The 27500-nt window shown below is 43.6% G+C and overlaps 1 protein-coding gene across 2 annotated transcripts in view; it reads left to right on the forward strand.

The window, feature by feature from the left end:
• Window positions 1-27500, forward strand: part of LOC143292743 (short transient receptor potential channel 7-like) — a 179448-nt gene that overhangs the window by 70648 nt on the left and 81300 nt on the right. For both annotated transcript variants that reach the window (XM_076603280.1, XM_076603281.1), the window contains exon 3: window positions 9862-9946. In XM_076603280.1, coding sequence (XP_076459395.1) covers window positions 9862-9946 — 85 coding nt within the window. The remainder of the gene's footprint in view (window positions 1-9861; window positions 9947-27500) is intronic.

Raw genomic sequence — 27500 nt, forward strand, 5'->3', positions numbered from 1 at the left:
TGCTGACGACCGTGGTTTCTTCTTGGCGGCCATGACTCTTTTGCTTCCACGCTTTACAGCTGCTATGTTTCACAGCTGCTACGTTTGTCAGAGCTACACTGAGATAGCTGTGACGTGCGTGCGCTGTGCTTGTAGACATGGCACAGCTTTCCTGTGGTCAGGACCGCCTGTCTGGACATCCTTGGTGTCCCGAGCGGCCCTCAGTCCCCGCCGGACCATCTATCTCTCTCTGTTCCGATTGGCCTTTCTCACGGATTGCGTGGTGTGTGGTGATGGTGGTGTGCGTGTGTGTGTAGGGTGATGAGGGGTGTGTGGGGTTGGAAGGTGGTGCAGAGGAGGATGGGTTAGATGGGTGGGAGATTGTGTGTGGGTGGATGTGGGCCTATGAGGGGGTGAACCCTCGCATTGTGTCTTTAACAGACTTTGTTTTGTTTTGTAATACATTAACTTCCGAATGGCATAAAATCGAAAAGACTTCTATGTCACATCCAAGTATACAACAATTACACGCTCCACCCCCACTCCCCCACCCACCCCGCACACACACCGTTATATATTGTTATTATTTCTGAGAGCGCAGCTACTCAAAATATTTATGGACAAAATGTGTCCCTTGTCGCGCATGAATATTCAACCGTTGGCTGTCTCCTCTCCAGTAACAGCATCACTCCCTCCCCCTTCGCTCTCTCTCTCTCTCTCGCTCGTTCTCTCTCTCATATGTGCGCTTATTCATACATGCATGCATGCGTGGGTGCATTCATACCTACAGTCATACATGCACATACACATATTTCATTCACAGACACACACACACACACACACACACACACACACACACACACACACACACGAGAGAGAGAGAGAGAGAGAGAGAGAGAGAGGTGTTCAAGCAGACTTCCAAAGGGCCACAGAGGACCGTCCTAACAACCAAGGCGCACAAAAGGCACATGCTCATAACCAGAAAATATTGCACACGCGGACGTCGTTTTGTCACCCCAGAGAATTGGTTCACAAGGAATGTGTTCACGCTATATGTCTGTGCACGGACCGCCTTCTCCATAAGAAAAAAGGAAAACAAAAGAAAAAACACTGCTCCGTTTTTTCTACTTCTGCGTTCGTGGACAATAACTCGCGTGTTCATTCGGTATTATTATACCACTGAATTTGTACGTGAATGACCGTGTATTAACATCCCAGATAAGCAGCCATGCTCCGTTTTCGGTAGTGTGCATGGCATGCTCATGTTTCCAGAACTTTGCGAACGCTGCACATTTGTTCATCGTCAGCATCATCATCATCATCATCGTCTTCTTCTTCTTCTTCTTCTATGAAATACTCATGGCCGAAGGTGCACCAATAGTTTCTTCTTCTTCTTCTTCTTCTTCTTCTCTTCTTCTTCTTCTTCTTCTTCTATGGAGTACTCATGGCCGTAGGTGCATCAGTAGTTTCTTCTTCTTCTTCTTCTTCTTTTTCTTCTTCTTCTTCTTTTTCTTCTTCAATGGAGTACTGATAGCCATGGGTGCACCAGTAGTAACGTTGCAAGCAGTTCTCTCCATTTCTCTCTGTTCTCGTCTCTCTCAGGGTGTCGCTCAGTCTCAGGTCTGTTCATTCTAGGATACTGTCCTCCCATCTCTTCTCCTGCCTGCCTGTCCTCGTTCCTTGTACAGTGTCTTGCAGGATTGTCTTGGCTAGCCCTTCAGATCGATTATCTCCCGGTTATCTTTGTCAAAACGAATGGAATTTAAATCATCTTCGTCATCAACATCGTCTTCAACGGGAGCGTATCGATATTCCCCGTCTTCAACTGCAGTTGCTGTCAGTTCTGCTATTATTGAAAAACCCTGAAAGCTTTGAAACACATCATTTGCTTTATCGCGTAAAAAGACCAAGATTACGTTGACATGTGTCGTGTCAGTTCTCTTAAATGACTCATATAGTTTTCATTGTTTTTATGGTCATGTTCAAAACAGCTGGAACTCTCTGTGACTCGTGGGGGAGGGAGGGTGGGGGAGATGAGTGCGTACATGTGTGCGTGTTCTATGAGAGAGAAAGAGAAAAAAAAATGTGTGTCACACGCGCACGCGCACCGGTGTATAATGCTGGTATGCTAACGCAACTATCATTACAACTATCACAGCTGCTCCATTCCAACAATCGACCTATTCACAAGTGAGGACAAGCCAAAGAAATCCCTAGCTTATAAAAAGGAAGGGATGGTTGAGTTCGAGGTGTGTGTGTGTGTGTGTGTGTGTGTGTGTGTGAAAGGTGAATGGCGTCCGGGGAGGAAAGGGGTTAATTTTCGAAGACGAACAGTTTTGTTCAGAGAAGCAACATAAAAGCTTGTTCTGATCTGATTGAAGAAGGGAGGCGTGGTTCAGAAAGCTCAATGTTTGCCAGTCGTTCTAAGGCCTGAGAGTGACGTTTGCTTTCCGATCATCTCCCTCCGCATCAATTCATCAGCATCAATACCAGGCGCCAAATGGGCCAAGCATGTTTAGTGTGCCATCACTGATCACGTTCGCCAGCAGCACAGGCAACACGTAGACATTCACACACACACACACACACACACACACACACACACACACACACACACAGAGAGAGAGAGAGAGAGAGAGAGAGAGGGAGAGAGAGGGGGGGACTCCTTGTGCAATGAATGTGGTTTTGTTTTCTTGTGTGTTTATTGACACTCTTTCCAACTCCCATCCCTTACCCCTCCACACACACACCCTTCCTCGAATCGCGCTACCATCCCCTCTCCCTGCATACACCTTTTCTGGAGCTTCCCACGGCAAAATTATCACTGACAGTATCATAGAAGATAGCGTGAAACAGACTATGTAAAGGAGGTTTGAAATAGGATGAGGGTTTGTCCTCGACGCATGGTGGATGTTAAGAACAGAGCTGAACGGAACACCACCGACATCAAAAATGGTGGAAGTTTCAGATAACGAAGACGAAGCATAGAATGTTCAAAGGTTTAAGTTCCAGTCGCATTTTACGGCCGTAGGTGCAGTGAAATCATGATATTCACTGTGTCTAGTGTTCAGCATAGGAAGGCGGGATCCCAGTCCTCTCCTTAGGACCTCTTTGACCTACCACGATCAAAGTCACGTTCCCATTCACCGGAATAAAGTGCCTTTCACAAGGACAAACCACCATGCCGAAACGGGGCCTCGAACTGTCATCACCGAGTCAGAAATCCATGAACTAACCGATTCAGCCATGGTGCCGGGGTGAATAGCTGATGTACAAAGGTGGGTGGAGGAAAAAAGTATGTTGGAAATCATCCACAGAGACGTAAGAATAATACAGTGTACGCTATCAACAGAGATAGTGGGAGCCCGAAGCGACTTTGGAAGGTACTGCGAGAGACGGGTGGAACGGAAAATGGGCGGGTGGCGAGGAGGGACATGGGGGACAGGGGAAGATGCGGGTGGAGGGTGGGAAGAAATACTGCTGGAGGGGCAGAGGGAGAAGCAAAGACATGGATGGGGAGAGATACTGCCTCTGATTTAGAAGCTTGTCTCTTGTCGCGGCGTGAATATTTATCGTTCCTTTCTTCTGTCCCCCGCCCTTGCTCATTCCTCCTCCACCACACACACCGCTCCCCCACTTTCTCTCCCGTGTATCCCACACCTCCCTCTCAAGTACCCCCTCTCAAGATTCGATGCGTCGTCTGTTAACGAGGGCTGCTTCAGTTTTAAGCTAATTCTATTGTTTTTGGCAACAAACAAGTTCGCAACTTCGTTTGGAATTAATCTGATCTCTATACAAACGCGCGCTTCCCTCGCACTTCATGTGTTTGTGTCTCTATTTTTCCGTCTATCTTTCTGTCTATGTCTCGTTTTGTCTCTCTCTCTCTCTCTCTCTCTCTCTCTCTCTCTCTCTCTCTCTCTCTCTGTCTTCTCTCTGTCCTTCTGTCTCTCTGTCTGTCTGTCTGTCTCTGTCTTCTCTCTGTCTGTCCGTCTGTCTGTCTGTCTCTCTCTCTGTCTGTCTGTCTGTCTCTCTCTCTCAGTCTTTCTGTCTCTGTCTTCTCTCTGTCTGTCTGACTCTCTCTCTCTAATTCCTGAAGTTCAGTTGTAAAAACATTACATGTTCACTGATGGTTAAGGTGACATCTGCATATTTTGTTATGACCCTTCATTCATAAGGGGCTATGGCCTTTAATGAATATGTCATCTCTCTTTCTCTCTCTCTCTCTCTCTGTGCATATTGCAGGCTCTTTCGCATTAAATGGCTCTCTGAACGTGTATGTGCTCGCGTGTGTGTGCATACATATAACAGTACGTGGGCGCACGTTTCTCTCTGTCCCCCCCTCGCCCCCCCACCCCCTCCCTCTCTCTCTCTCTCTCTCTCTCTCTCTGTGAAACACTTCTGGCATGGCATGGCATACGAAAGTCCTCTTACTCGCTGTTTAATGTTATTCACAAATCGATGCCTGTGTATGTTTGTCGGGAATCTTTGAGGTTGTCCCCCTTGCATCTCCATCCTCTCCCCACCCCCTCACTCACACATAAACAAACGCGCACGTATGCGCACACACATACACGCTGCGAGGTTGTTTCGACTTTCGGCTTCCCCAAAGGACTGATGGGGGAAGAACTGCGCTAACAGAATCCCTGATGAAGAATGATTGATAATGAAAACAAGAGAAAGAAGAGGACATTTCAAAAGTTCAATTGTTGACAATTGTGGTGTTTCTTCTGTCTCTGACACGCAAGCACGCACGAACCCACACCCGCACGCGCGCACAGAGAGAGAGAGAGAGAGAGAGAGAGAGAGAGAGTTTGTCGTCTTTGTACCTCTCTTTTCTCCCTCTGTCTCTCTCGTTCTCTTTCTCTCTATATCTCTTTTTTTTCCTTCTCTCTCTTCCCCCTCTCTCTCCCTCCTCTCCCTCTCTCTCTCTCTCTATCTCCCTCCCTCTCTTTCTTTCTTTCCTACTATCTCTTTCCTCTCTATATACATCTTTCTTTCTTTCCTTCTCTCTATTTCCTCTCTATCTCTCTCCCTCTTTCTCTCTCTATCGCCCTCTCCCTCTCTCTCTCTCTCTCTTTCTCCCTCCCTCTCTCTTTCTTTCTCTTTCCTCCCCCTCTCCCTCTCCCCCTCTCTTTCTTTCCTTCTCTCTCTTTCCTCTCTCTCTTTCTCCCCCTCTCTCTCGCTCTCACCGTGTCCCTCCCTATCTTTCTGTCGCTCTTTCCTCTGTCTCAGTGTCTCTGTGTTCCTCAGTGTGTCTGTCTGTCTATCTGTCAGCTGCATTTTTCTCTTCGTTTGCGCCTCAGCTACGCAGCCAATTCAATGTTTTTTTTCCTGTAAATTATCTTGGCACGGGGGAAATTGTCCTTGCCATTGTGTGGGTGTTGGGGGCTTCGTGCGTGCGTGTTTGCGCATGAGTTTGTGTACGCAGAGGCGTGTGTGTGTGTGTGTGTGTGTGTGTGTGTGTGTGTGTGTGTGTGTGTGTGTGTGTGTGTGAGGGGTTCCTGGTGTCAGCATTTCGATGAGTATGTGAGACTGCTTGCGCGCGCGTTTGTGTGTGTGTGTGCGCGCGCGCGTGCAAATTTGCGTATGTTTGGAGGGAGAAGTGGACGAGTTTATGCACCAGCGTTTGTAAGTTTGTAATGTAATAGAACTCGATTTGACTTTTACCTTTATGTGGTGTCTAAATTACTGTCCACGTGAATGTGCAGATAGTATGTTCTCACACTCGTATCGATGACTGTCGTAGTTTTATGGCCGTCAGACTGATTACCGCTCTTAAACACTTTCCTTCATAGCTAAGCAAGGTAGATCATTGGGGTGCAGTGGAGAAACACGATCATTTGGAATACATCGTTCATTGGAGGGAAACTGAAAGATTTTGTATAAACTTGGCAGTTCTGGCGTGATTTTGGCCTTGTCGTCTCTTGTGCTTGTGTGTATGTCCGGCTAGAGAGGAGTCCTGACTTTGGGGGACAAGTTTCATTTTAACATTTTGGTTCAAAAGTCCATATCTACATTTCCTCTACCCTCTACCACTCCTTCCCCGCCCACTCTTACCCCCCACCCCACCCCCACCCGTCCCCCCTCAACCCCCTTCTCGTCCCATCTTGCTGGGAAGCGTTTATTGATCCAAGCAGGTCTCAGTGGAGGCTTTGAACAAAACGCAAGGATTGAGTCATGAGTGTATGTGTGTGCGTGTGTGTGTGGTTTGGTGTTTGGTGTTTGGTCAGAATGGAGCTTTTACACAAAGTGCGCACAGAGTTGCGTTCGGAAACTTGGCATCTGTCTCCATGAGCCTGGTCAGCTTGTAATTATCGTGGTGTGCGGAAGTTTGTGTTCAGAGTGTGATTTATAACTTAAAAGTTTTTTTCTTTTGTTCAAACGCATAGGAATATGAAGGCTTTAAGCTTGCTGTGCATCAAACTGGTACTGGACCATGTTGTAACCGATACTTTGGCGAAAACTGCGTGTGGTTTTTTGTGCTTGGACAGATGAATAAGACCTTTTAAAAAGTAATGATAAAGACAGAACTACGATTCAAACTTTGAATGAAATGTTGGCAAAATGACTTAAACTCAAACAGTATTTGCAACAGTATATGGTGCGCGAGTGTCTTGGTCGTGGTATAAACTATAGTATCCCATATCAACAGTTTAAAACTGCACTAAGTGTGCAACTCTGTCCATGGTTTGTTGTTCGTATTGCTGTTCTTTTGTATTACTAATGTCTATGAAACATTCTGTGTCTCTCAGTATGTGAAACTATTTAAACAGAATTTAGTCAATTCATTTGACCAACTGACCGAAAGTGGAGACTGTAACAAGTGTAATGGGCAAATCGTACACTGCTCACCACAATGAGACGAAGTCCATATCGTTGTGTGTTTCTGGAACATAGACCATGAAAACAGAAGGCGCCGTGGCAGAATCGCTAAGACGCAGGACTTCTGATTCAGTGGCGTGAGTTCGGTTCCCATTTTCGGCATGGTGTTGTATCCTTGGGGAAGGCATTTTACTCCGATTTTCCTCACTCCACCCAGGTGTGAATGGGTACCTGACTTGGTTGGGGAAGGTCAAAACGGCTGAAGGAGAGGACTAGGCCCAGCAACAGTGGATATGAATTCACTGCCCAGATGGCCGTGCCAGGTTATGGGACCTTCAACCTAGACTGTGGCTTGGGGCTCGTAATGTAAGAACGAAATCAGCGCCTTATCGTGTCAGATCACAGAAGACAGGAGAGAAAAAACGAAAACAAAAACATAACAACTGACGCTATTCTTACCAGGTTTACCCCACCTTTACCGGGTAAAGATAAAAGGGAGGGGATATACCCCTTTGTTTAAGGGAGAAAACCCGTCACTACTTTCGCCTCAGTTACACTGACTCAGTCATTGCCAATTGTTGAGCTATGGTTTTTGAGCATATTTACTTCCCTGAGTGGCGGCCAGATAAAGAGATGGTTGGCACCGTCATGTTGCGCAACTGAGTGCATGAGAGGTATTGTATGCACTGCAACAGCTGTTTGCATCCATCACCGTTCTCCGTGTTATGCGTTACACGTCTCCTTCCATGGCTAACAGTTGTTTTACACAACCCTTCCTGAAATAATAAGCACTCTACCTTGCGCCCTCCCCCCACACCCCACCTTACCCAACACCACCTCTCTTTTTTGATTTGTTGGTGGTGGTGGTGGTGGTAGAGAGAGAGAGAGTGTGTGTGTGTGTGTGTGCTGATCGAAATGGACATGACGTTAATTTGCAGGTTTTTTACACCTATTATTTTCCAATGAAGACAGATGGGATTATAATGTAATTCGAGCCCCACCGTCCTGAGAGAGAAAGAGGGTGTGTTCCGTTCTGTGGACCTTCTGAACAGCACCCCACAGTGCAGGATGGTAAGAACTCAACACAGTTATTTGTGTTTTTGCCGGAAAGAGTGGCAAAAATAACCCCTGCCCCAATCCCACCCCCCTCTGGAATAATATATGAAGAAAAAAAGACAATAACCGAACTTGATGGATTTGTTGCGTTTGTTCCTTTGCATTGAACAGATTTGTAACATTTTATTTGTATATATATTTATTTGTTTGCTTAGGTATGTATTTATTTTATTTTATCTTATTCATTTGTTCAGTTATTTTTCTTAGCCTGTAAATCACAAGTACTTTCCTGTCATTCTAAACTTTGTCATTCTAAACTTTAATGTGTACGGCCATGTATTAAGCCTCCTGTTAAGGCAGCCACACTCCGTTTTCCACTGTGTGCGTGCTGGATATGTTTATATTCCATAACTCTTTGAGCACTGTCCGTTTGTTGATCTGGAAGATAGGAAGAAACTGATCGCCATCCTTAAACAACCAGGCGCCGCTATCGAGATTCGAACTCAGCACCTTCTGATTGAAAGTCAGCGCTCTGACTACATGGCGATAGCACCTTTCGTTGTTCACTTTTGAACAAACTGCAGAAGATGAAGCATTTGAAACAAAATGTATATGCGGGGTTAGGAGAGTGTGGTACCAACAAATACGTGTCTTGCTAGCACATATCTTATTGGGAATTCAGTTATTGACAATGCGAAAAATGATTTATAATATTTAGTTCACTATGGTAGTGTTAAATTTACTGGTGGTGATTGATCAAAGACGATATGTGTGAATGTTTGGTATCATCATCTACAAGCTGCCCTCAGGTGTTTTGAAAATACTGATTTGTTTCTGTGGAACAGGATTGTCAAAAACATGGCGAAGATGGTGACGAGAGTCTCTGACTTAAGATAGTAAAATCCTGTATGTGAACAACAATCAAGTGTACGCAAGAGGTTGACTTTATGACGACACAAGTAATGTTTTCAACGCAATCGTGTGCATCGTGTTTCAACCCCAAGTTTGTTCCCTTCCTCGCCTTGTACCAACCGAACGATAGCATTTCACAACTGTCATGATTTGTTTCCGTTCGCGTTTTGCACACCAGTTCTGGTGAAAACAGACGTTTAAATCAACAGACTCTCTAGACTTTACCAACAAATAAACAATTGTACAAACTGTTCTTTTTTTTCTCCAAAACCACAACTACGAGCGCTGATTTCTGACAACTTACCCTTGTTCCTAACCGTGTCGGGTGTATTCAGTTGTGAAATTTTCAAAATGAAAATCAGCGTGGAGTAGTTTTGAAGTTGCATCGAGGGAATTGTGCTGTAGCTATGTATCTGAAACTGTTGTGCATTTCTGAAACAGCGTGAAGTGTTAAAACAGAAAACGAACGGCGAGAACATCTCGATCATAAAACGACGTGGTATTGGTGAAAGTGGACCACAGAAGCCTGCAAAATGTCCTTGAAACAGTGCCACAAGAAGTGTCAGAAGTATGATTTAGATAAGACCATTGGAAGTGTGCTGACACAAGACAAAAAGAAATGTGTGGTATGTTACTGTAACAGGGACATTAGTAAGTGTGTACACTTTTACTGAAATGATACTATAAATCGTGTACGAAGTGTCACTGGAACTAGACCGTTACGTGCAACGAGTGTTTGTGGAATGGGACCTTAAAAACTGCGCGAAATACTGTCGAACCGGGAACATAAAAAGTGTGCGGAATGTTACTGGCTGAAATAGGATCCTGACCTGCAATAAATGTTCATGAAACTGGACCACGACGCACAATAACAGTTGATGAAATGGGACCGTAAGAAGTGTGCGAATTGTTGTTGAAACTAGAGCGTATAAAATGTGCGGAATTCTACCAACGTAAGGCCACATACAGAATCAAAGGTTATTGAAATAGGAGTGAAACGAGTTGTGGAAAAGAACGATTGGTAGTGGTGGCCATGGCTAAAACCCTGAGGTCGTGCATTGTGTACAACTCTCCCTATTCCTCTCCCTCCAGGGGCCTGGACTATGGGGCCACTGACAAGAGAGCCTCCAGCATGCCCACCCAAGGGTCCCTCTTCACCAACTTTGAGGACATCCAGGTCAGTACTCTGTGTGTGAGTGTGTTGTGTTGTTGTTGTTGGTTTTGTCTGATTTGCATGCGTTTAGATTTTGTTGCTATTTTACTGATTTTCATATGATCACATATGTTTTTATCTCAGTCGTTTGTGTGTGCGTGCGTGCGTGTGAGGGATCGTCTGTGTTGTGTTGTGTTGTGCGTTCTTGTTGTTTTTTTGTCTGGTTTGGATACGTTTTGATTTTGTTATTTTACTGATTTTCATATGATCCCGTGTGTTTTTGCCTCAGTCGTTTCTTTGTTTATTTGTGTTGGTGGTGCTGTGTTGTTGTTTTTGTTTGTTTGTTTGTTTACCAGAACTCTTTGTTGCCCGATTCTGTCTGTCTGTCTGTCTCAGTCTGTCTGTCTGTCTGTCTCTCTCCCTCTCTCTCTCTCTCTCTCTCTCTCTCTCTCTCGTGAGTGAGTGAGTGAGTGAGTGAGTGAGTGAGTCACTGATCTGTCTTCCAATTTTGTTTCATATGGACATTTTTCATCATGATCTATAAACTATTTTTGGTCATCATTTTACACATTTCCGTCAGCTTCATTCTGATTTGACAAAGTTTAGGAATAATGTGTCCTATTGAATACGGAATTGATGAGTTATTATTTAGATCCTATTTTTTACTTCGGTTCAGAATAGAAGCTGCATACTTTCAACAGCCTGTTAATTGTTACTGCAGTTATCTCGTCCTGTTGTCTGAGGATGTGGTTTAACAATTTTTCATAGGGTCAGTATTCATATGCACAATTATTTTTACCACTTACTGTAAAAGATGCATTTATTGAAGCTAGAAGCCACCCCATTGTTGCGAGATCATGAATCATTTTGCATTGGCTACGAAGTTCATAAGGGCAATGGACTTTACAGGGTTTGGTTGGATCTGTGTGCGCACGCTCTCTACTTTTTCTTTCTGCGTGTGTGTATGTAACTCACGCCCTCACCCACCCCACTCCCCCTTGCACACATTAGCTTTCTTTTCTTTTCTTTTTTTTAAGATTAACAATTGCAGTTAGACCAAGACGAAGGGCTTTGCAAGGGTTGTCGTTTTGTTTTCATTATTCGTAGCTTGTCTGATGGGAATGCTTTAAGGCTGAGACGTATGCCGAAGGGTGTCACTCTTGTCTGATGGGAATGCTTTAAGGCAGAGACGTATGCCGAAGGGTGTCACTCTTGTCTGATGGGAATGCTTTAAGGCAGAGACGTATGGCGAAGGGTGTCACTCTTGTCTCATGGGAATGCTTTAAGGCAGAGACGTATGCCGAAGGGTGTCACTCTTGTCTCATGGGAATGCTTTAAGGCAGAGACGTATGCCGAAGGGTGTCACTCTTGTCTGATGGGAATGCTTTAAGGCAGAGACGTATGGCGAAGGGTGTCACTCTTGTCTCATGGGAATGCTTTAAGGCAGAGACGTATGGCGAAGGGTGTCACTCTTGACGACAGGAAGTGAGAAGGGGATGCCGGGAGATGTTGCTGGAAACGGCTTGTTCCGGATGTCGAAACGCCACAGAATAACATACCCCGAGTGTTTTCATGCAGATGCAGATGAGAGCAGTTTGTTTTCCTAACTGCGGTGCGGTGTGTTAATAGCTGCATAAAGTTGTGCAATGAATGGAGGAGGCTTCAAAGACAAACGCGTGCTAATGTTCTTTATCTGTCTGTCTGTCTCTTTCTCTCCCTCCCCCTCCTCTCTCTCTCTCTCCCTCCTCCCTCTCTCCTTCCCTCTGTCTATCTCTCCCTATCCATATATCTCTATCTCTGTCTCTGTTTATCCTCTATTTTTTTCTCTCACGCTCTACCCTCCCCTTCCCGGCCTCCATTCTTGATAAATAGGGTTATCATATTTCGATGTCTGCACTAGTTTTTTGCCCATTGTTCATTTTTCTCGCTGCTCTAATTTTCCACCATCCCACAGCTGTATGTTCCTTCAGTTCCGTGTTTCCACAGCTGCGTATCCCCATTGCTCAGTATTCCTGAAACCTAAGCCCCCCAGAACTCTATACTCTTACGGCTTTGCATTACATTCGCTCTACATTTCCAAAGCTTTGTCTTCCCTTGAATATGTATTGTCACAGATCTGCACTGCCAACGCTCTACGTTACCTTACGTACGTACTGCCGCAGCTATACTGTTCCCGTGGTCCTGTGTTTCAAAAATTGTACGTTCCACCATCGCTTTATTCCAGAAGCTCTAAACTAGCCAACACCGTTTTGTACAGCCATACAGTTGCATATTTCCCTGCAAGCTTTTGTTATTTTTTTTACCCAACGTTCTTTACGATTGGTTTTTATTCCCACAGCCCTGTATTCCTATTTTCGCGTTAAGTTTCCATGCCTCTGTATTTCCACATTTGCGCTATAATACGGCATTTTTTCCGTCTGTCTGTATTTTCACATTTGCGCCATATTACCGCAATTTTTTCATCCCTCTGTTTTTCCACCCTCTGTATTTCCTCATTGGTGCCATATTACAGCATTGTTTCGGTGCCTCTTGTCTTTCAACAATTCAGCAATTTTTCCGTGCCTCTGTAAATCCACATTTGCGGAGTGGGGATACCTACCTGTTCTCGACACCGACAGTTCGCATTGATCGAAGACGCATTGCCTATCAACGGTCAGTCACTGTTTTCGGTTTTTCTCAGTCTTGCAATCAAACCAAACTGGAAACGCTCGGCATTTAGTCTTCCCTTGCTCTCTGTCCTTTTTCTATCAGTCAGTTGGTTTGTCTTTATTTCTATCAGGCTTTATTTCCCTGTCTCTCTGTCTCTGTCTCTGTCTCTGTCTCTCTCTCTCTCTCTCTCTCTCTCTCTCTCTCTCTCTCTCTGCCAGATAGCCTGTGTGTCTTTCTTAATGCTCTTTATATCTTCGCCCCCTTTTCATTTCTATCTCAGGCAAGCTGCACAGATCATGATCATACGGTTTCATCAGGCGTTATAAGAGTGAGACTGCTTACGAATCGTAAAAGAGCAAAGGCAGTGGCCAATACAGCACAAAAAGAACTTGTATCCTTGAATACCCGAGATGCTGAATCTTCTCCCATGTGTATCCATGGAAAGAAAATGAAGACAAGTATGGTTTCACAGTTTTTAATCTTTTTTTTCTGTTTCCTCGGCAGCTTGCCTAATTGTGTTGTTTCAGCAGAGGCACTCAAGGTTGCAAGAGAAAAATAAAGTGATGTTAATATGAACAGGAAGAGGATGCTCAGTTAGCGACCTGGAACAGTGTGTGTGAAAACATCCAGCAAAGACCTGCGTTCTTAGTTCGAGATCGGGTATGAAAACATCCACCAAAGCAGAGCTGCGTTCGTTATGTTGAAGACACTTTAGTTCATAGCCAGTTGTGAAAACATCCACCAAAGCACACATCCATTCGTTAGACGAGGACACCATCTAGGTGTGAGAACATCCCACCGGATCGTGGTGATAAGGAAAATTTAGTTCTATGCATCTGAGCTTACAGTAGAACATCATTTTTGTTGCTGTTTTTTTCAAGCAGGGAGGAAAATGGGATGAAGAAAAGTTTTGGGTTTTTTTCTGTCAGTTTTGTCTTTCTCTCTCTGCCTCTTTCTTTATCTCTTTCTCTTTCTATTGCTCATTATCACACATGTGCACACACACACACACACACATACGCGCACGCACGCACGCACGCACATACACACACCACACACACACACACACACACACACACACACACACACGTAGGCACGCGCGCGCACACACACACACACACACACACACACACACACACACACACACACACACACACACACACACCTCACGATAAAAGATCGGATTTTTTTTTCGGGTTGGGGAATCCGAGGTATTGAAATTTCCCACTCAGGTTCAAATAACTCTATTTTACTGCCTTAATGTCCGAAACATCTGCTCCGTTTTCGTAGCGTGTATTAATGCCTGGAATCACCCGTGTTTACTTGTGTGTGTATGCGTGCATTCGTGCGTACGTGCATATATGTGTGTTAGCTATATTTTCGTTTTTCTTTATTTGTTATAGAATATACCTATTTTGTTTTCATGTTAACTTTGAACACCGATGTGCTTTGAACATCGATTTCTAAAACCTATGCGCTATTGGAGCGTTATTCTTGTTTGTGTTATTTTGGAGATTTTGTTAATGTTGCTGCTGCTGTATTGTCTTAGTCCTCTCAACACACACACACAACCACACACACACACACACACACACACACACACACACACACACACACACACACACACACACACACACACAGAAGAGAGAGAGAGAGAGAGAGCACCAAAATCTAGAGGGTGTTTCATCGATTCATGAAGTATGCAGTTATTCGTCTCTGCTGGATAATGACATAAATCCTCTCTGCTGTTACGAGTTCCAAGCTACAGCAGTCTCGTGCGCTCGGTCAGAATCTCTGTGCATTCCACACATTCGGATTGGGAGTATCGAGTACGTGGTTTCCATTCCACAGTTCCCTCCTCCTTCCCTCCTTCTTCCCTATATCCTCCTGTTTTCCTTTTCCAGCTCCGTCTTCTTCTTCCTCTTTTTCTCTTCCCCCCCCACCCCCCCATTTTTTTTTTCTTTCAGATAAGAGCGAAGTCTGCCTCTGCCTGCGTAATCATGCATGTGCCTTCAGATTGGTAACTGTCTTTGAGGCCTGCGCATCCCATCTTCTGACAAGCTCGTTCTGCCGACAGAACTGTCATGGTTGCCGACTGTTAGTCTTCTTCTCCCTCAGAAATGGGCCAGCCAGATCTGTGTCACGTTTGATTGTAGAGTATGTCTATCTCTTCCCTTTTTGCTGGTGAAAAGAATCTTTCGTTGAAAGTCGCTTGATGTTAGTTTTGTGGAGAGCGTATCTGTGGTTTCCGTTCCCGTCATGTTGTACGTGGGAAAGAAAATGTTCTGTCAGATGCTATCTATGTATGAGGAGGAGGAGGAGGATGGTAAAGAAACTGTGCCAAAGGGATTACTATTTTTAATCCTGTTGTGATTTCTCCTGTTACCCTGCGGATCAGTTCCTTCCGAAAGCAAACTGAAGCCATTTGGGAGAACCTCAGTTCATACAGTTCAATGTCATCACCATACGGAAGTAGTCTCAGAAAACACGCGTGTGCGCGCGCGCAAGCGTGTGTGTGTGTGTGTGTGTGTGTGTGTGTGTGTGTGTGTGTGTGTGTGTGTGTGTGTGAACTTCTCCAACATCCTAAGTCCCGTTTTATGGAGGTTTGCTTGACGACATTACCCACTCGTCTCATCAAACTGTCATCTTATCAAGAGGTGACCTCCTATTTATTTTGTCAAAATTACGCCGTTTTATAGAAGCTATGATTGAAGACATGAATCCGATTACTCTACCAATATGCTGTCTTCATTAACGGAAGCTGTATTTGAAAACAATGCCCAGTTTACTTCATGAACACTTTGTACAGTTGTAAGGGAACTGTGAGTATGTCAAACTGCTGTATTAGCACACGGTCTGTCACATATTTTAGAAGTAGAAACTGAGGATATTACTCAGTTCGTTTCTTGGGCATTTCTGACAACAGTATTTGAGGATATTAAATAGTTTCTATCTTCATATCCAGCGTTATATGACATGTATTTAATGACATTATTCAGCTTATTTCACGAACATTGTCTAGTTTATGGGTGTATTATTCAGTTAACTTTGTGAACATTACTCAGTCATCTTCATCAGTCAGTACTCGTATTTATGGAAGTTGTATTTCTGAATATTTCTGTGTTTGTTCTGCCAGCAATCGTGTTTTATGAAAGCCGTATTTGAGGGTATTAGTCTGATGCATCACAAACGCTGTCTCGTTTGATGGAAGATGGCGAGGAGGATTTTTTTTTAATGTCCCGTCACACACATTGGTGATTGAAGACATTTTGTTAAAGTATTTATGAATACATTTGAGTATTATCGGTTAGAAGGGGTGGGAGATGTGAATGAATGGAGGGTTGGGGGAAACTTGGCAAATGAAGGTGAAATGAGGGTGAAATTTGAAAAAAAAATTCTAAATACAATTATAGGAAATTACTTAAAGGACTTCGTAAAAGAAAAGTCGTTAAACAGACAAGCGAAACAACTGATAATGAATGCAAAAAGTCAAAAAATCGACGTTCTCAGTCACTTGTGAAGACACACTTTCGTGTACATAAGGCTTCATCAAGCTACAGTTAAAAATTATATGCTTAATTGTCAGGTTACTAAAGCATATGCACTTGACATTAGAACAATACTTGGTCCGTAATTAATTTGATAATAGTCTGAGAGCTAAACTCAGAATTGGAAGATTTGCTTCATGAACACAGCACGCTTCCTGGGTCGTTCACACCAAGAGTCTCAAAGAACAGTCAGATCAGCCCTTCTCACAGATCTCTGTTTCTTATTTCTGTTTTTCCAAATGTCCTTCTTCAGACGAGTACACTATCGCAATACTCAGAACTGAATAGCAGTATGTACATGCAACTTAACACATTTCGACGTTTAATACCTTTTTACCGCATTTGTAGTCTGTTCGATGATAACAAAGAATCTGCTGGATAAGATGATAATTAAAGAATCAGGTGGATAAGATAATAAACAAAGAACAAGGTGGATAATAAATAATCTGGCGAATAATAAACAAAGAACATGATAAACAACAAAGGACAGGATGGTTTCAGTTTCAGTAGCTCAAGGAGGCGTCACTGCGTTCGGACAAATCCATATACGCTACACCACATCTGCCAAGCAGATGCCTGACCAGCAGCGTAACCCAACGCGCTTAGTCAGGCCTTGAGGGGAAAAAAAATGATGACAGGATGGGGAAGGAGGGACTGTCACTTCCCTCACAGCTTGATTTCCCTAGAAATGTTGGTGAATCAGACAGGGACAGAAAGATACAGCTGAAGATGACACAAATCCAGCTTCGCCTTGCAACAGGTAACTATTGTCCAATTGTCCAGTTTCAAAAGAGAAACTTTTGAAAAAGAGGTAATATCATGTGTAAGATGAGAGTCCTGTGTGTGTGTAGATGTTTTCTCGGTAGCTGTTGGTAAGCAAAACTATGGCTGTAGTGTTTGCGAAGAATTTTGTATTGGATTTTGTTTTTTTGTTTGTTTTTTTGTGTGTGTTTTTTTGGTTGTTGTTAGTTCGTTACCTTAGACACAGCCGGTACAGTTGTCTTGCGTGAGCACAATGAAGTCTGGTGGATAACTTCACTAGACAATTTTGTTCCCGCATTGATTTCACGGAGGTAGAAACACTAATGTTCAACCCTCAACCGAATTTGGAAACAGCTTCTGTGTTTTTTCTCTATTTTTATGCACGCACGTACACACGCACGAACACACACACGCACGCGCGCGCGCGTACACACATTTTTTAGAAGGTCAATGGAACTAAGAGTTGACAGAATGATAGACATCAGGGCTTCTCTGAAGTGGAACATGTCCATAGGTTCTTCTCACGTGAATTGAAGTTCAAGATTGCCAGGATAAATGTTTCATGAATATTCATTTGTATATCGCGTCCCCAACTTTGGGGGAAATCTATCTGTCTTTGTCCCCATCACCTTCCTCCTCTCTCTCTCTCTCTCACTCTCCCACCCACCCACCCACATAGGGAAAAGAAACTGACGAACAGATCAAGGAAAGATGGCGAACAAGAGTAACAGATTTTCAAAAACAGGAGACTAATTCCTTTTTGTTTGAATTGTCTTGTCACAGCTGCTGTTCTGAACCAGTCCTCTGACAGACGGAGGGGTTTCATGGTGCTTATACATGCTTCCCACTTCTACCTGAGCGCCAGCACAACATCCCAGCGATGTAACAGACATAACCGACGCCGCTAACGACAGAACCGTTGCATAAATCACCAAACACATGTGCTGTGCATGATTTCCAATGATTCATACTCTCCAGATTCTTGTCTCGGGTTATCAAGACAAAGCTTGTTAAAACAAATCATCTATGACTGCAATACCCTGTTAAAATATTCCGTCCCTGGAACAACACTATGGCAGTTTCAAGCAGGTGTCGAAGCGTGCGGACTGATCCATATGCGCTACACACTTGCTTCAATAAAGAAAAGGGAAGAAATGCTTCGGTGCTGAACTCAACACCTTGCCGGGTTTTAAACACAGAGAGCAAACCGATAGATTTTATGTTGTCTGTCATCTCAGATCGATAATTGTCCCTGAAGAAGTTCAAATTCAGTTCTTTCCCGAGCCAAGTGTGATTGCATACCTTCCGTCTCACAAACCTTCTGTTCTCATCTCCGACTACCCACAGGTGTAGATGACTGTACTGTTGATATAGCTTCTCTGCCTCAGTCATTTTTGTTTGGTTCTCTTGCTCGCGCACACAACTCTTCACTTTTCTACCAGCACACTGTCCAGCACATTCAACTTTCTTCACACACACACACACACACACACACACAGCAGAGCACTACATCGATGTTGTTTTATCCCCACCCCCACCCCCATCCCACCCCGCCCCTGCTCAGTGCCCTTACTTTAAATCGGTGATGGAGACTCACAAAATGCCCGCTAATCTTTCTCCTTTCCAGACAGCGCTTTGTGTCCACGACGCGTAGAGGATGATGTTGATCACGTCCTAGATCTGACACTTAGCCTGCTTTGCCCGTGCCTAATCTCCCTCGCGCCTGCACGCGCACGTCACCGGAAATATCGCAGTGCATGCGCGGGAGCAGGACATGCGCAATAAAAGCCGATATGTGTTGACTCGTGCGTGCTGATTCTTGCGCCACCAACTTCCATCCTTTTGTTTGAGGAGAGTTAGCGTCCTGTGGTGATAGGGGAGAGGAAGGTGGCTGGCTAGGACTGGAGGCAGTGGCATCAGCGTTGCATTCAGCAAGCAAGAACTTCTTCTATAAAGAACAGATAAACTGAACAGAAAGAAATTCAAGGGTAGGTTTTCAGATAGAGAGTACTGAGCAAAATATAAGCTTGTGTCCACTTTATCAATTCTTTCTGTTGCCATTTGATTGCTCAAGCAAGAATCACATTTGTACACAGTAAGTTTCCGATGCTTAATATAACACTAGCTAAGGACATGGTGCGAAATGTTAACAGAGCAGAAGCATGCCTTTTCCACCCCGTTCCTTCAGAAGAGTAAATCAGCTGATCCAGTCCAGCTTGATTACTGACCTGCGTAGCCGTCTCCTTGCCCCCATTGAAAGAAACGTATCTCCACCCCCACTGAAAACAAGTCGTTCTCTGTATCTTTGCCCTCATCTCAAAAGATGTCATTCTCTGATTTAAAAAAAAAAAAAAATTGGAACCGACACAGGCGCAGACGGCCCCAATATCTCTTCCACGCTGTTTTTTTTTTCCCTTCTGAATAGAAGCCAGTCTAGTGCTAGACTGCTAGACTTTTCTTTATTACCAAACCCCAAACCATTCCATTTCTAGGATGAGTTCACACTGGGATCATTTTAGTGTGTGTGTGTGTTTGTGTTTGGAGGATTTATTTTCCATACAGTGCACTTGTCCTCACTTACGTATCCTCCATCCAACTCGGTCAATCAATAAAGCAACAATTGTATAGATTGATAAGCTACACAAGTACGTGCACGTACACACACAGACTCACGCTTACATACTCGCGCACGCGTTCACACAATCACACATGCGCGTGCGCGCACGGACGCACACACACACACACACACACACACACACACACACACACACACACACACACACACACACACACACACACACACAAGAACTCACTTCACCAAAACACACCAGTCACATTTCGATTGAAGGCTTTCGTCGTCTTCACTGTTCCACAGTATGGACGTATTCTGTGAGATTACCACATCTATGTTTAAAAAAACAACAACAATTAACATAAAGTATTCTAATCTTTAATAAAGTTCTGAGCCATGCTAAGTTTTTTTCGGCATACAATTCTGTTGTAGAATCTCAACGTATAACTCACTGGTTCTTTCAAAAGACTGAAGCAGACAGGCTTCCTCGCCACCCTGTGTTGGCTGCAGTCGTCTGTGAAGAATAATGTTAGGTCTTCAACCAAACGTTTATGTAAGCGTGGATAACTTCCGTCTCTGTTTAAAGTTTACGTTTCTATCTCTGTCTGTCTTTCGCTCTGTCTCTCCCCACCCTCTCACTCTCATCCCCTTTTCTTTTTGTCTTTTTTCCCTCTTTCTTCTTTCTTTCTTCTCTTTATGTGTCACTATAAAGTCAAAGAGAAACAAGAAGAGGATGGGAGACATAAACACGATGGCATGCGTCACACATACTTGTGCATATCATGTACAGATACACAGGCACACAGGCATACTTTCAGGCAAACACATGCACTCACATACTCACAAACACTCGCGTGTGTACACACACACATACACACACACGCACGCGCGCGCGTGCACGCAAGTACGCACACACATGATGAGAGAAAAAGAAGAGCTAATTGATCAGACACAGATAGCAAACAAAAATGTAACAAAGCTTTAAAGAGAGGATACCCGATTTCCTTTTGTTTACAGTGTCTAGTCGCAGCTGCTTTTCAAACCCTCACCACTGACAGACGTAGGGGTCACTCGGTGCTTCTACATTCACTCCACTTTAAACAAGCGCCGGTACAACAAGCCAATGATGTAACAGACACGGCAGATGCTGTTGACGACAGAGCCTCCGCTTCGTATCAGCACACATATGTGATGTGCATGATTTCCAACGCAAACTCACGCTCCAGGACCTTTGTCTCGGGTTTTTCAGGACAAAGACTTGTTAAAGCGAAACATTCAGGACTGTCATGCCTTACTAAGAAATGCCTGCTCCGGTGCTGTACCTCGGCGTTTAACTCAACAAGCAGGCGGTGTTTTCGAACAATGGGGCGAAGACACAGACGTAGGTAAGCGACTGTAGCACTTGGTGATTTCGGCACAAATCTGAAAAAAAGATGTGGATGAACACATCTTTAAATTCATATGTGAAAACAACATGGGTAGCGCTGTTCTCGGGGGGAATGGGTTCTCACAAAAAGAAAGCAATTCAAAACTCAGTTCACTACCCAATACTACACTCAACTATACTATGCACTAAACTACACCAAACTACACAACACTGTACTTAACCACACTGCAAGACAATGCAATGCAATTATGTACAGTATAATACAGGGTAATGCAGTACAAATACAGAGGTAACTGGTGCTGCATGGAGACTTGCAGCATTGTGATTGCAAAGTTCAACAGTGCGCAAAACTCTCAGCTGCCTGGTTCAAGAGAAAAGTGGCATCTTTTGTTCTTCTTTGAAAAACTGATAATGATTGGTTTCTCTTCTATCTGGAGATGAGGTAATATTTCCGTTTTCCCTTTAGAAATAAACGGCATTGTTAGTCTTCTGCCTTTAGAAGCATACAATATTTTTATCTTCTTGAAAATAAACAGTGTTATCTCTATTGTGATCGTTAATGATAATTGAGTAATAAATGCTTCTCTTCTTTTAGATATATGCAACTGTTTTTCCTCCCATTTTCAACGGAAGCAGTAGTATTTCTCTTCTTTTGAGGACTAGAAGTTGTTTCTCTTCTTTTCAAGATGAGCAGTTGTTTGTCTTCTTTAGCGATAAACATTGCTATTATGCTCTTCGGTTGGAGATAGTGTTATAGTTGTTGTTTTTTTGTTCGGAGAGAATTACCAGTCTTCCCCTTGTTATGGAAATATACGGCATTGTTGAGGTTGTTCTCGTTTTTGAGATTAGCAGTATCAATTCACTTCCTTTGGAGATAACAGTTTTGTTTTGTATCATTTTGGAGATAAATGGCATTGTTTGTCTTATTTGGAGACAAAGAAACCTTTCACCCATATAATGTGTTCTGTTGGGACAGCGCAACAAATGTTCAGCAGATTGCAGAGGTGAATCAATCTCTGTTGTGGTTACCGGGTCTTCGGGAAAACGTTTCTTCATTTCAAGATTAAGGACGTTGTCTGTCGTTTTGTGAAGATTAATGGATTGTTATTGTGTTGTTGTTGGGTTTTGTTTTCCTATTGGAGATAAAGGATAATGTTTTTACTCTTTGGAAAACAAATTTCATCATTTCTGACTTTAGAGATAAACGGTATTGTCTTTCTGAGTTCGAAGAAAACGGCATTATTTCGCACATTTAGGCCATTGTTTCTCTCTGTTTATAAATGAGGTGTTGTCTTCTTTTATTGATATGAACTATTTTTTCACTTATCCATAAGAGATACAGTTTTCTTTCTGGACTCGAGGTGATTGTTAATCTCTTCTTTGTGGAGGTAAGTGTATTACTCTTGGTCACAACATAATTCTCTGTGGGAAATTCCGGCCGCCTTCCCCACGGAGAGCACGTCACCCCAGTGCAGTGCCACCCTATTTCTGTCTGCATGTGATTTTTTTTTCCTATGAAACTGTTTTCGGTTGTGTTTTTTTACAGAAATGTGTTATGTAGATCCCTGTGACTTACTTTACGTACGCTAGGTGCACACGGAACATTGGTTTATTGTCTTACCTCTGTGACCAGCATCTGGACCACCACCGAAGGTCTAGTGGAGGGGGAGGAGATATTGGCGATCCTGTGGGATCCGGTCCTGCATGCTCAAATTCTCTCGCTTCCTAGGTGGACACGTTACCATTAGGCCACAACTACTTAAGTGGCAATGGTAGCAGTATTGTTTCTCTTGATAAACTAAGTTGTTTCTCTTGTCCTTTTGGGGGTAGGAGGTGATGTTTTTCTTTCTTCTGGGGGTGAGCAATACTGTTTCTCTTCTTCTGGGGATAAACAGTAATCTTCTACTTATAGCTTCAAACAGGGTTGTTAGTCAAATATGATTTTTTTCTTTCCTTTTTTGTGCTGCCCCATCATCTGCACCATTTCAGTGGCATTACTCCCACGCCACTCACTCTGAGTCAAATATGATTGTTGTTTTGATATCCTGACTGGCAAGGAATATTCGATTAAAGTCAACAGGAAAAATGTTGAAATGAACACGAATTGCACCATTGACCAAATACTACTCATGCGTTTACAAAACTGTTCTCTCTCCCGTTCAACTGCCAATCTGTGAAACGAAAATGTAATTAGCATCTTCCATGAAAAAGCAGTAATAGTGAAGCAATCTCTTATGTCGGTTTCCAGTCCCTATATAGCCCTAGCTCTCCTCAAAGAAAAGGACGGAAGTTAGCGGTGCAGCAATCAACACAGACGAGTCAACACATATCGGCTTCTGTTCCTCTTGTCCCACCTCGCGCGTGCGTTTCGATATTTCCGGCGACGTGCGCGTGTAAGTGCGAGGGAGATTAGGCACGGGCAGAGCAGACTAAGTGCCAGATCTGGAACGTGATCAACATCATCCTCTGTGTGTCGTCGACACAAAGCGCAGTCTGAAGGGAGAAAGAATATATTTGTGTTTTTCGATCACCGGTTTGGAAATAACAATAACAAAAATTATTTGGTTAAAGAAAAACAAACACCTTCCAGTGATGGCCCTATCTATCTATCTATCTATTTATATGTATGTATGTATGTATATATATATATATATATATATATGTGTGTGTGTGTGTGTGTGTGTGTGTGTGTGTGTGTGTGTTTGAGGGAAGACCAGTTTGATTGGACAAAAAGGAGAAATGATGGAAAGTCTGATAAGTAACAAACCAGGCCTGTTTTATCCCAACACTCTGTGTGTCCACAGTTCATGATATCAGCCCACACATATAGGAAGAGGGCATTTGAAGAAGAAAAAAAACAAAAACAAAAACCAACAACACTTGTGTGATGACAGATGTGTGGTTTTGAGGAGAAGAACAGCACTTTGTGATGGAGGCTTACCTTTGTCACTGTACCAGGACGCACGCACCAGAGGGCCGAATGACACCACGATACGTCGTTGTTATGAAACAACTGCATACAGTGTGTCGTGTCGCTTGTCAGTTTATTTCGCCAAGCAACGATGTCACTGTCAGCTAATTCCGCGTCATATGCGCAGTGCCTTGACAAAATATCTGGTTCTGTTTTCACGACAAGCCTTTTGAAAAGCAGCAATCAGAGTCCACATCTAGATCACACAACAACATGGTAACAAGCTAGAAACCTGGGTCAGTGGGGGATACGAATAGGTTGTTAATTTTTATTTGGGGTTGATTTCAGGCTAGGCACTTTGATTGGGGATAATTGATGCATGTTTTGACATCTGGGCGGAGATTTCAGCCCTCATTTTCCCATGTCAAAACAAATCGTTTAAGAATATGCCAGCTGCCATTCAATTTTAAATGAGGCTATTATGTAATGGCTTGCGTCAAAACTATGCTTTTATAAGCATGAGGGCACTCTGTGGAGCGCATGCTTCCACCAACGCTAAATATTCAGTTCCTTACTATTGAAGTGCACTACACACGGTAATGAGCAAACCAACTTTGCTCATGACTGGGTGGTGTGGTTCTATGGGGCAGGGTACAGGATAGACCTATCCACTCTGTACATGTGTGTCTCAAGGAGCTAAGTTCCACCCTTTTAGAAGGCTTGACAAGCTTGAACAAAAATGTGTTAGCAAAGTTCTCTGACTTTCGTAAACTTGTCTTGCAATGATGGATGCGTTCGTAAACATATGAATATGCATGTACATGTACGTGATTTCCGAATGTGCAATTGTGTGTTTCTGTCTTTAAAAACCAGCGCGCTCACACATGCACACGTTCGTAAAATTTCACGTCTCTTTCCCGAGTTGGAGGTCCATGTAAATCTCCGGCTTTTTTTTTTTCTCCGCACAACTTCTGCAGAGATTTCACTCTCCATCACTCCACAGACAGATCAGAGACGTGAACGTCATTCCTGAAATGGTGTTCAGGACACATCACATGCCAGTCACCACCCTCCCACCTCTCCTCAACCCCACCCCACACCACCTTTCCTAATGCTGTGTACTCCAAGATGTCGGATTCCCCCTCACTCCCCTCCCCTCCCCTCCAGAGAAGTAAATCAGCTGATCCAGACAGGCTTGATTACAGTCCTGCCCCCGCCCCTCTTATACCCCCCATTGAAAGTGACGTATCTCTGCCCCCCCCACTGAAAGTGACGTATCTCTGCCCCCCATTGAAAGTGACGTATCTCTGCCCCCCACTGAAAGTGACGTATCTCTGCCCCCCACTGAAAGTGACGTATCTCTGCCCCCCCACTGAAAGGGCGGCATTCTCTGATAAGAAACTGGAACCGACACGGATACAGACAGTCCCAGTGTCTTTCCCCGATGTGCTTTTTTTTTCAGGAGCCAGGACTGAGGCAGGCGTTCTTCATTATCCACCCTGAAACCATTCTATTTGGATGCGTTCATTTTGGGGAACGCCTTTGTCGATCTTTTTCTTCCACATCGTACCAGTAATTTACCCCTCCTTAATGAGTTTGAACACAACATAAGTGAATAGATAAATGAATACATGAATATTTATAGCAGAATGATTTCATTATTTTGTTTCATTTTCTGATCTTCTGATCAAGCGGAATTGTGCTGTTCCTTGGATACAAGCAAATTATTAATCTGGAAAGAAATGGCTGTTTGCAAAGTAGATAAATAACTTCCTCCAGAAACAGATTGTCTCTGTCCCTGAAACACACACACACACACACACACACACACACACACACACACACACACGCACGCACACGCGCGCACGCACACACGCACGCAGTGGACTTGTCAGCCTGAAAACGAAATGTTCTGGAAATGCAGCGTAAGAATAACTATCTATATCGGTTTGCAGATGACTTGTGCCTTCATTGATGCAAACAGAACGTTATCGTCAACAACTATACCTTCTATAAACAAAGCTGTGGGAATGGATGAACTTATCTCTCTGCGAACAGAAACGATGTCTACCTACAACCAAACTTTCTGCCAACAAAGTTTTTCTTTATGCCCATAGATAGGATACCTCTGTCCGCCTATACATAAATACCTCTGTCTATAAAGTGAGTCATGTTGCAAAGAAATGACGTGTGTGTGTGTGTGTGTGTGTGTGTGTGTGTGTGTGTGTGTGTGTGTGTGTGTGTGTGTGTTTGCAGATGAAACAGTTCTGTCTGTCCGCCACTGAGCTGTTGCTGTCTGCAATGAAGACATGTCATTTAAACAAAATTCATGCATCTCGGTCTGTTAGAAAAAGTATGCTTTTTTATGAAGGGGGTGCGACATGTTATCATCGTTGTTTGAAGCCGAGCCGACCAATAAATCCATGTCATGAGACAACAAAACGTCAGTTAACAATACATATGGAGTGGTTCATACAACTAAATGTATTGTCTATACCACATATGAGAAGAGACTTAAAGTACTGCTACCACTACACTTTGAATATCCAAGCATGGAGTATAACTTTCAAGTCAGAAAAAACCCGTTAGAAACCTTAACTGCATGAAAATAGGTATTGTGTTTGTGGGTGGAGGGGGTGGGGGGCATGCCTTATTACAGTATATAAAAAGCATGATTTCTGATAATGATTGATTTTAACATGGAACAGTTCAAGAAGTTGTTTTTTTTTAAATAACTGCATAAATTTTAAACTCCATTTCAGGTTAGCCTTTTTACAAGCACTCCAGACCAGAATGCCACCTGTTTTGAAGCGTCAGTCCACCATGAAATCACGGTGTTGTTTTAAACTGTGTGACATGTTGTAACGACATGTCAGCACATGAAGGGGGCGTGATGCACCTCCAGGTTGAGGTTGCCAGGTGATCTTCCTCCAAGTGAATGGGTGCACTCTCTCTTTGTCTCTCTCTCTCTCTCTCTGTCTCTCTCTCTCTCTCTCTCTCTTTCTCTATCTCTATCTATCTATCTATCTATCTGTAACTGTCTCTCTTAGTTGATTTTAGTCTCATCTGTGAAAAGAAGTCGTCCTTCCGTTGTTTTCTTTTCTTTTTTTGTTTTTGGAGGGGGGTGGGGGTTGTGTGTGTTGTTGTTGCTATTTTTTGAGGGGTGCGGGGGGTGCTCTTTTTTATATCACTTCTGAGACTTCTATTTCCCTAATTAAATCCCTCCTTCCGCATAAAAGTACCCCCACAAATCCCGCTACAACATCTCTGGGTACTTTTACGGTTGGGATTCACTCCCACGCCCCTTCGTTCCTCATCCCCATGTGACTCCAGTCCTCTGTGCAGTTACCTTTACCGACAGACGGTATGGTAATGGACTCTCTCCTGCTGCTGTTGTCAAAGATCTTCCTTCACACAGACCTCTCACAGTCCTTTCTCCCCATCCGTTTGAATCCTCTACCACTGCCCCCCTCCTCCATCCATGAATTCTTTTTCACATTATATGTGCTACATTCCACTCCTCGCTGACTTTATATCTCTTGTTTTCTTTTCCCCTCCCCCCTGCATACAATAACTCGTACAATCCCACCTTGCTTACACCGCTGTGAGTCTTATCTGTTTTTTCTTTTCGTATGCGTGCGCGCGCACACACACCACACACGCACACACGCACACACACACACACACATACACACACACACACACACACACACACACTCACACACACACACATCCTAACACGCATATTC

This window comes from Babylonia areolata, chromosome 18, assembly GCF_041734735.1.
Source record: "Babylonia areolata isolate BAREFJ2019XMU chromosome 18, ASM4173473v1, whole genome shotgun sequence".
NCBI classification, from domain to species: Eukaryota; Metazoa; Mollusca; class Gastropoda; order Neogastropoda; family Buccinidae; genus Babylonia; species Babylonia areolata.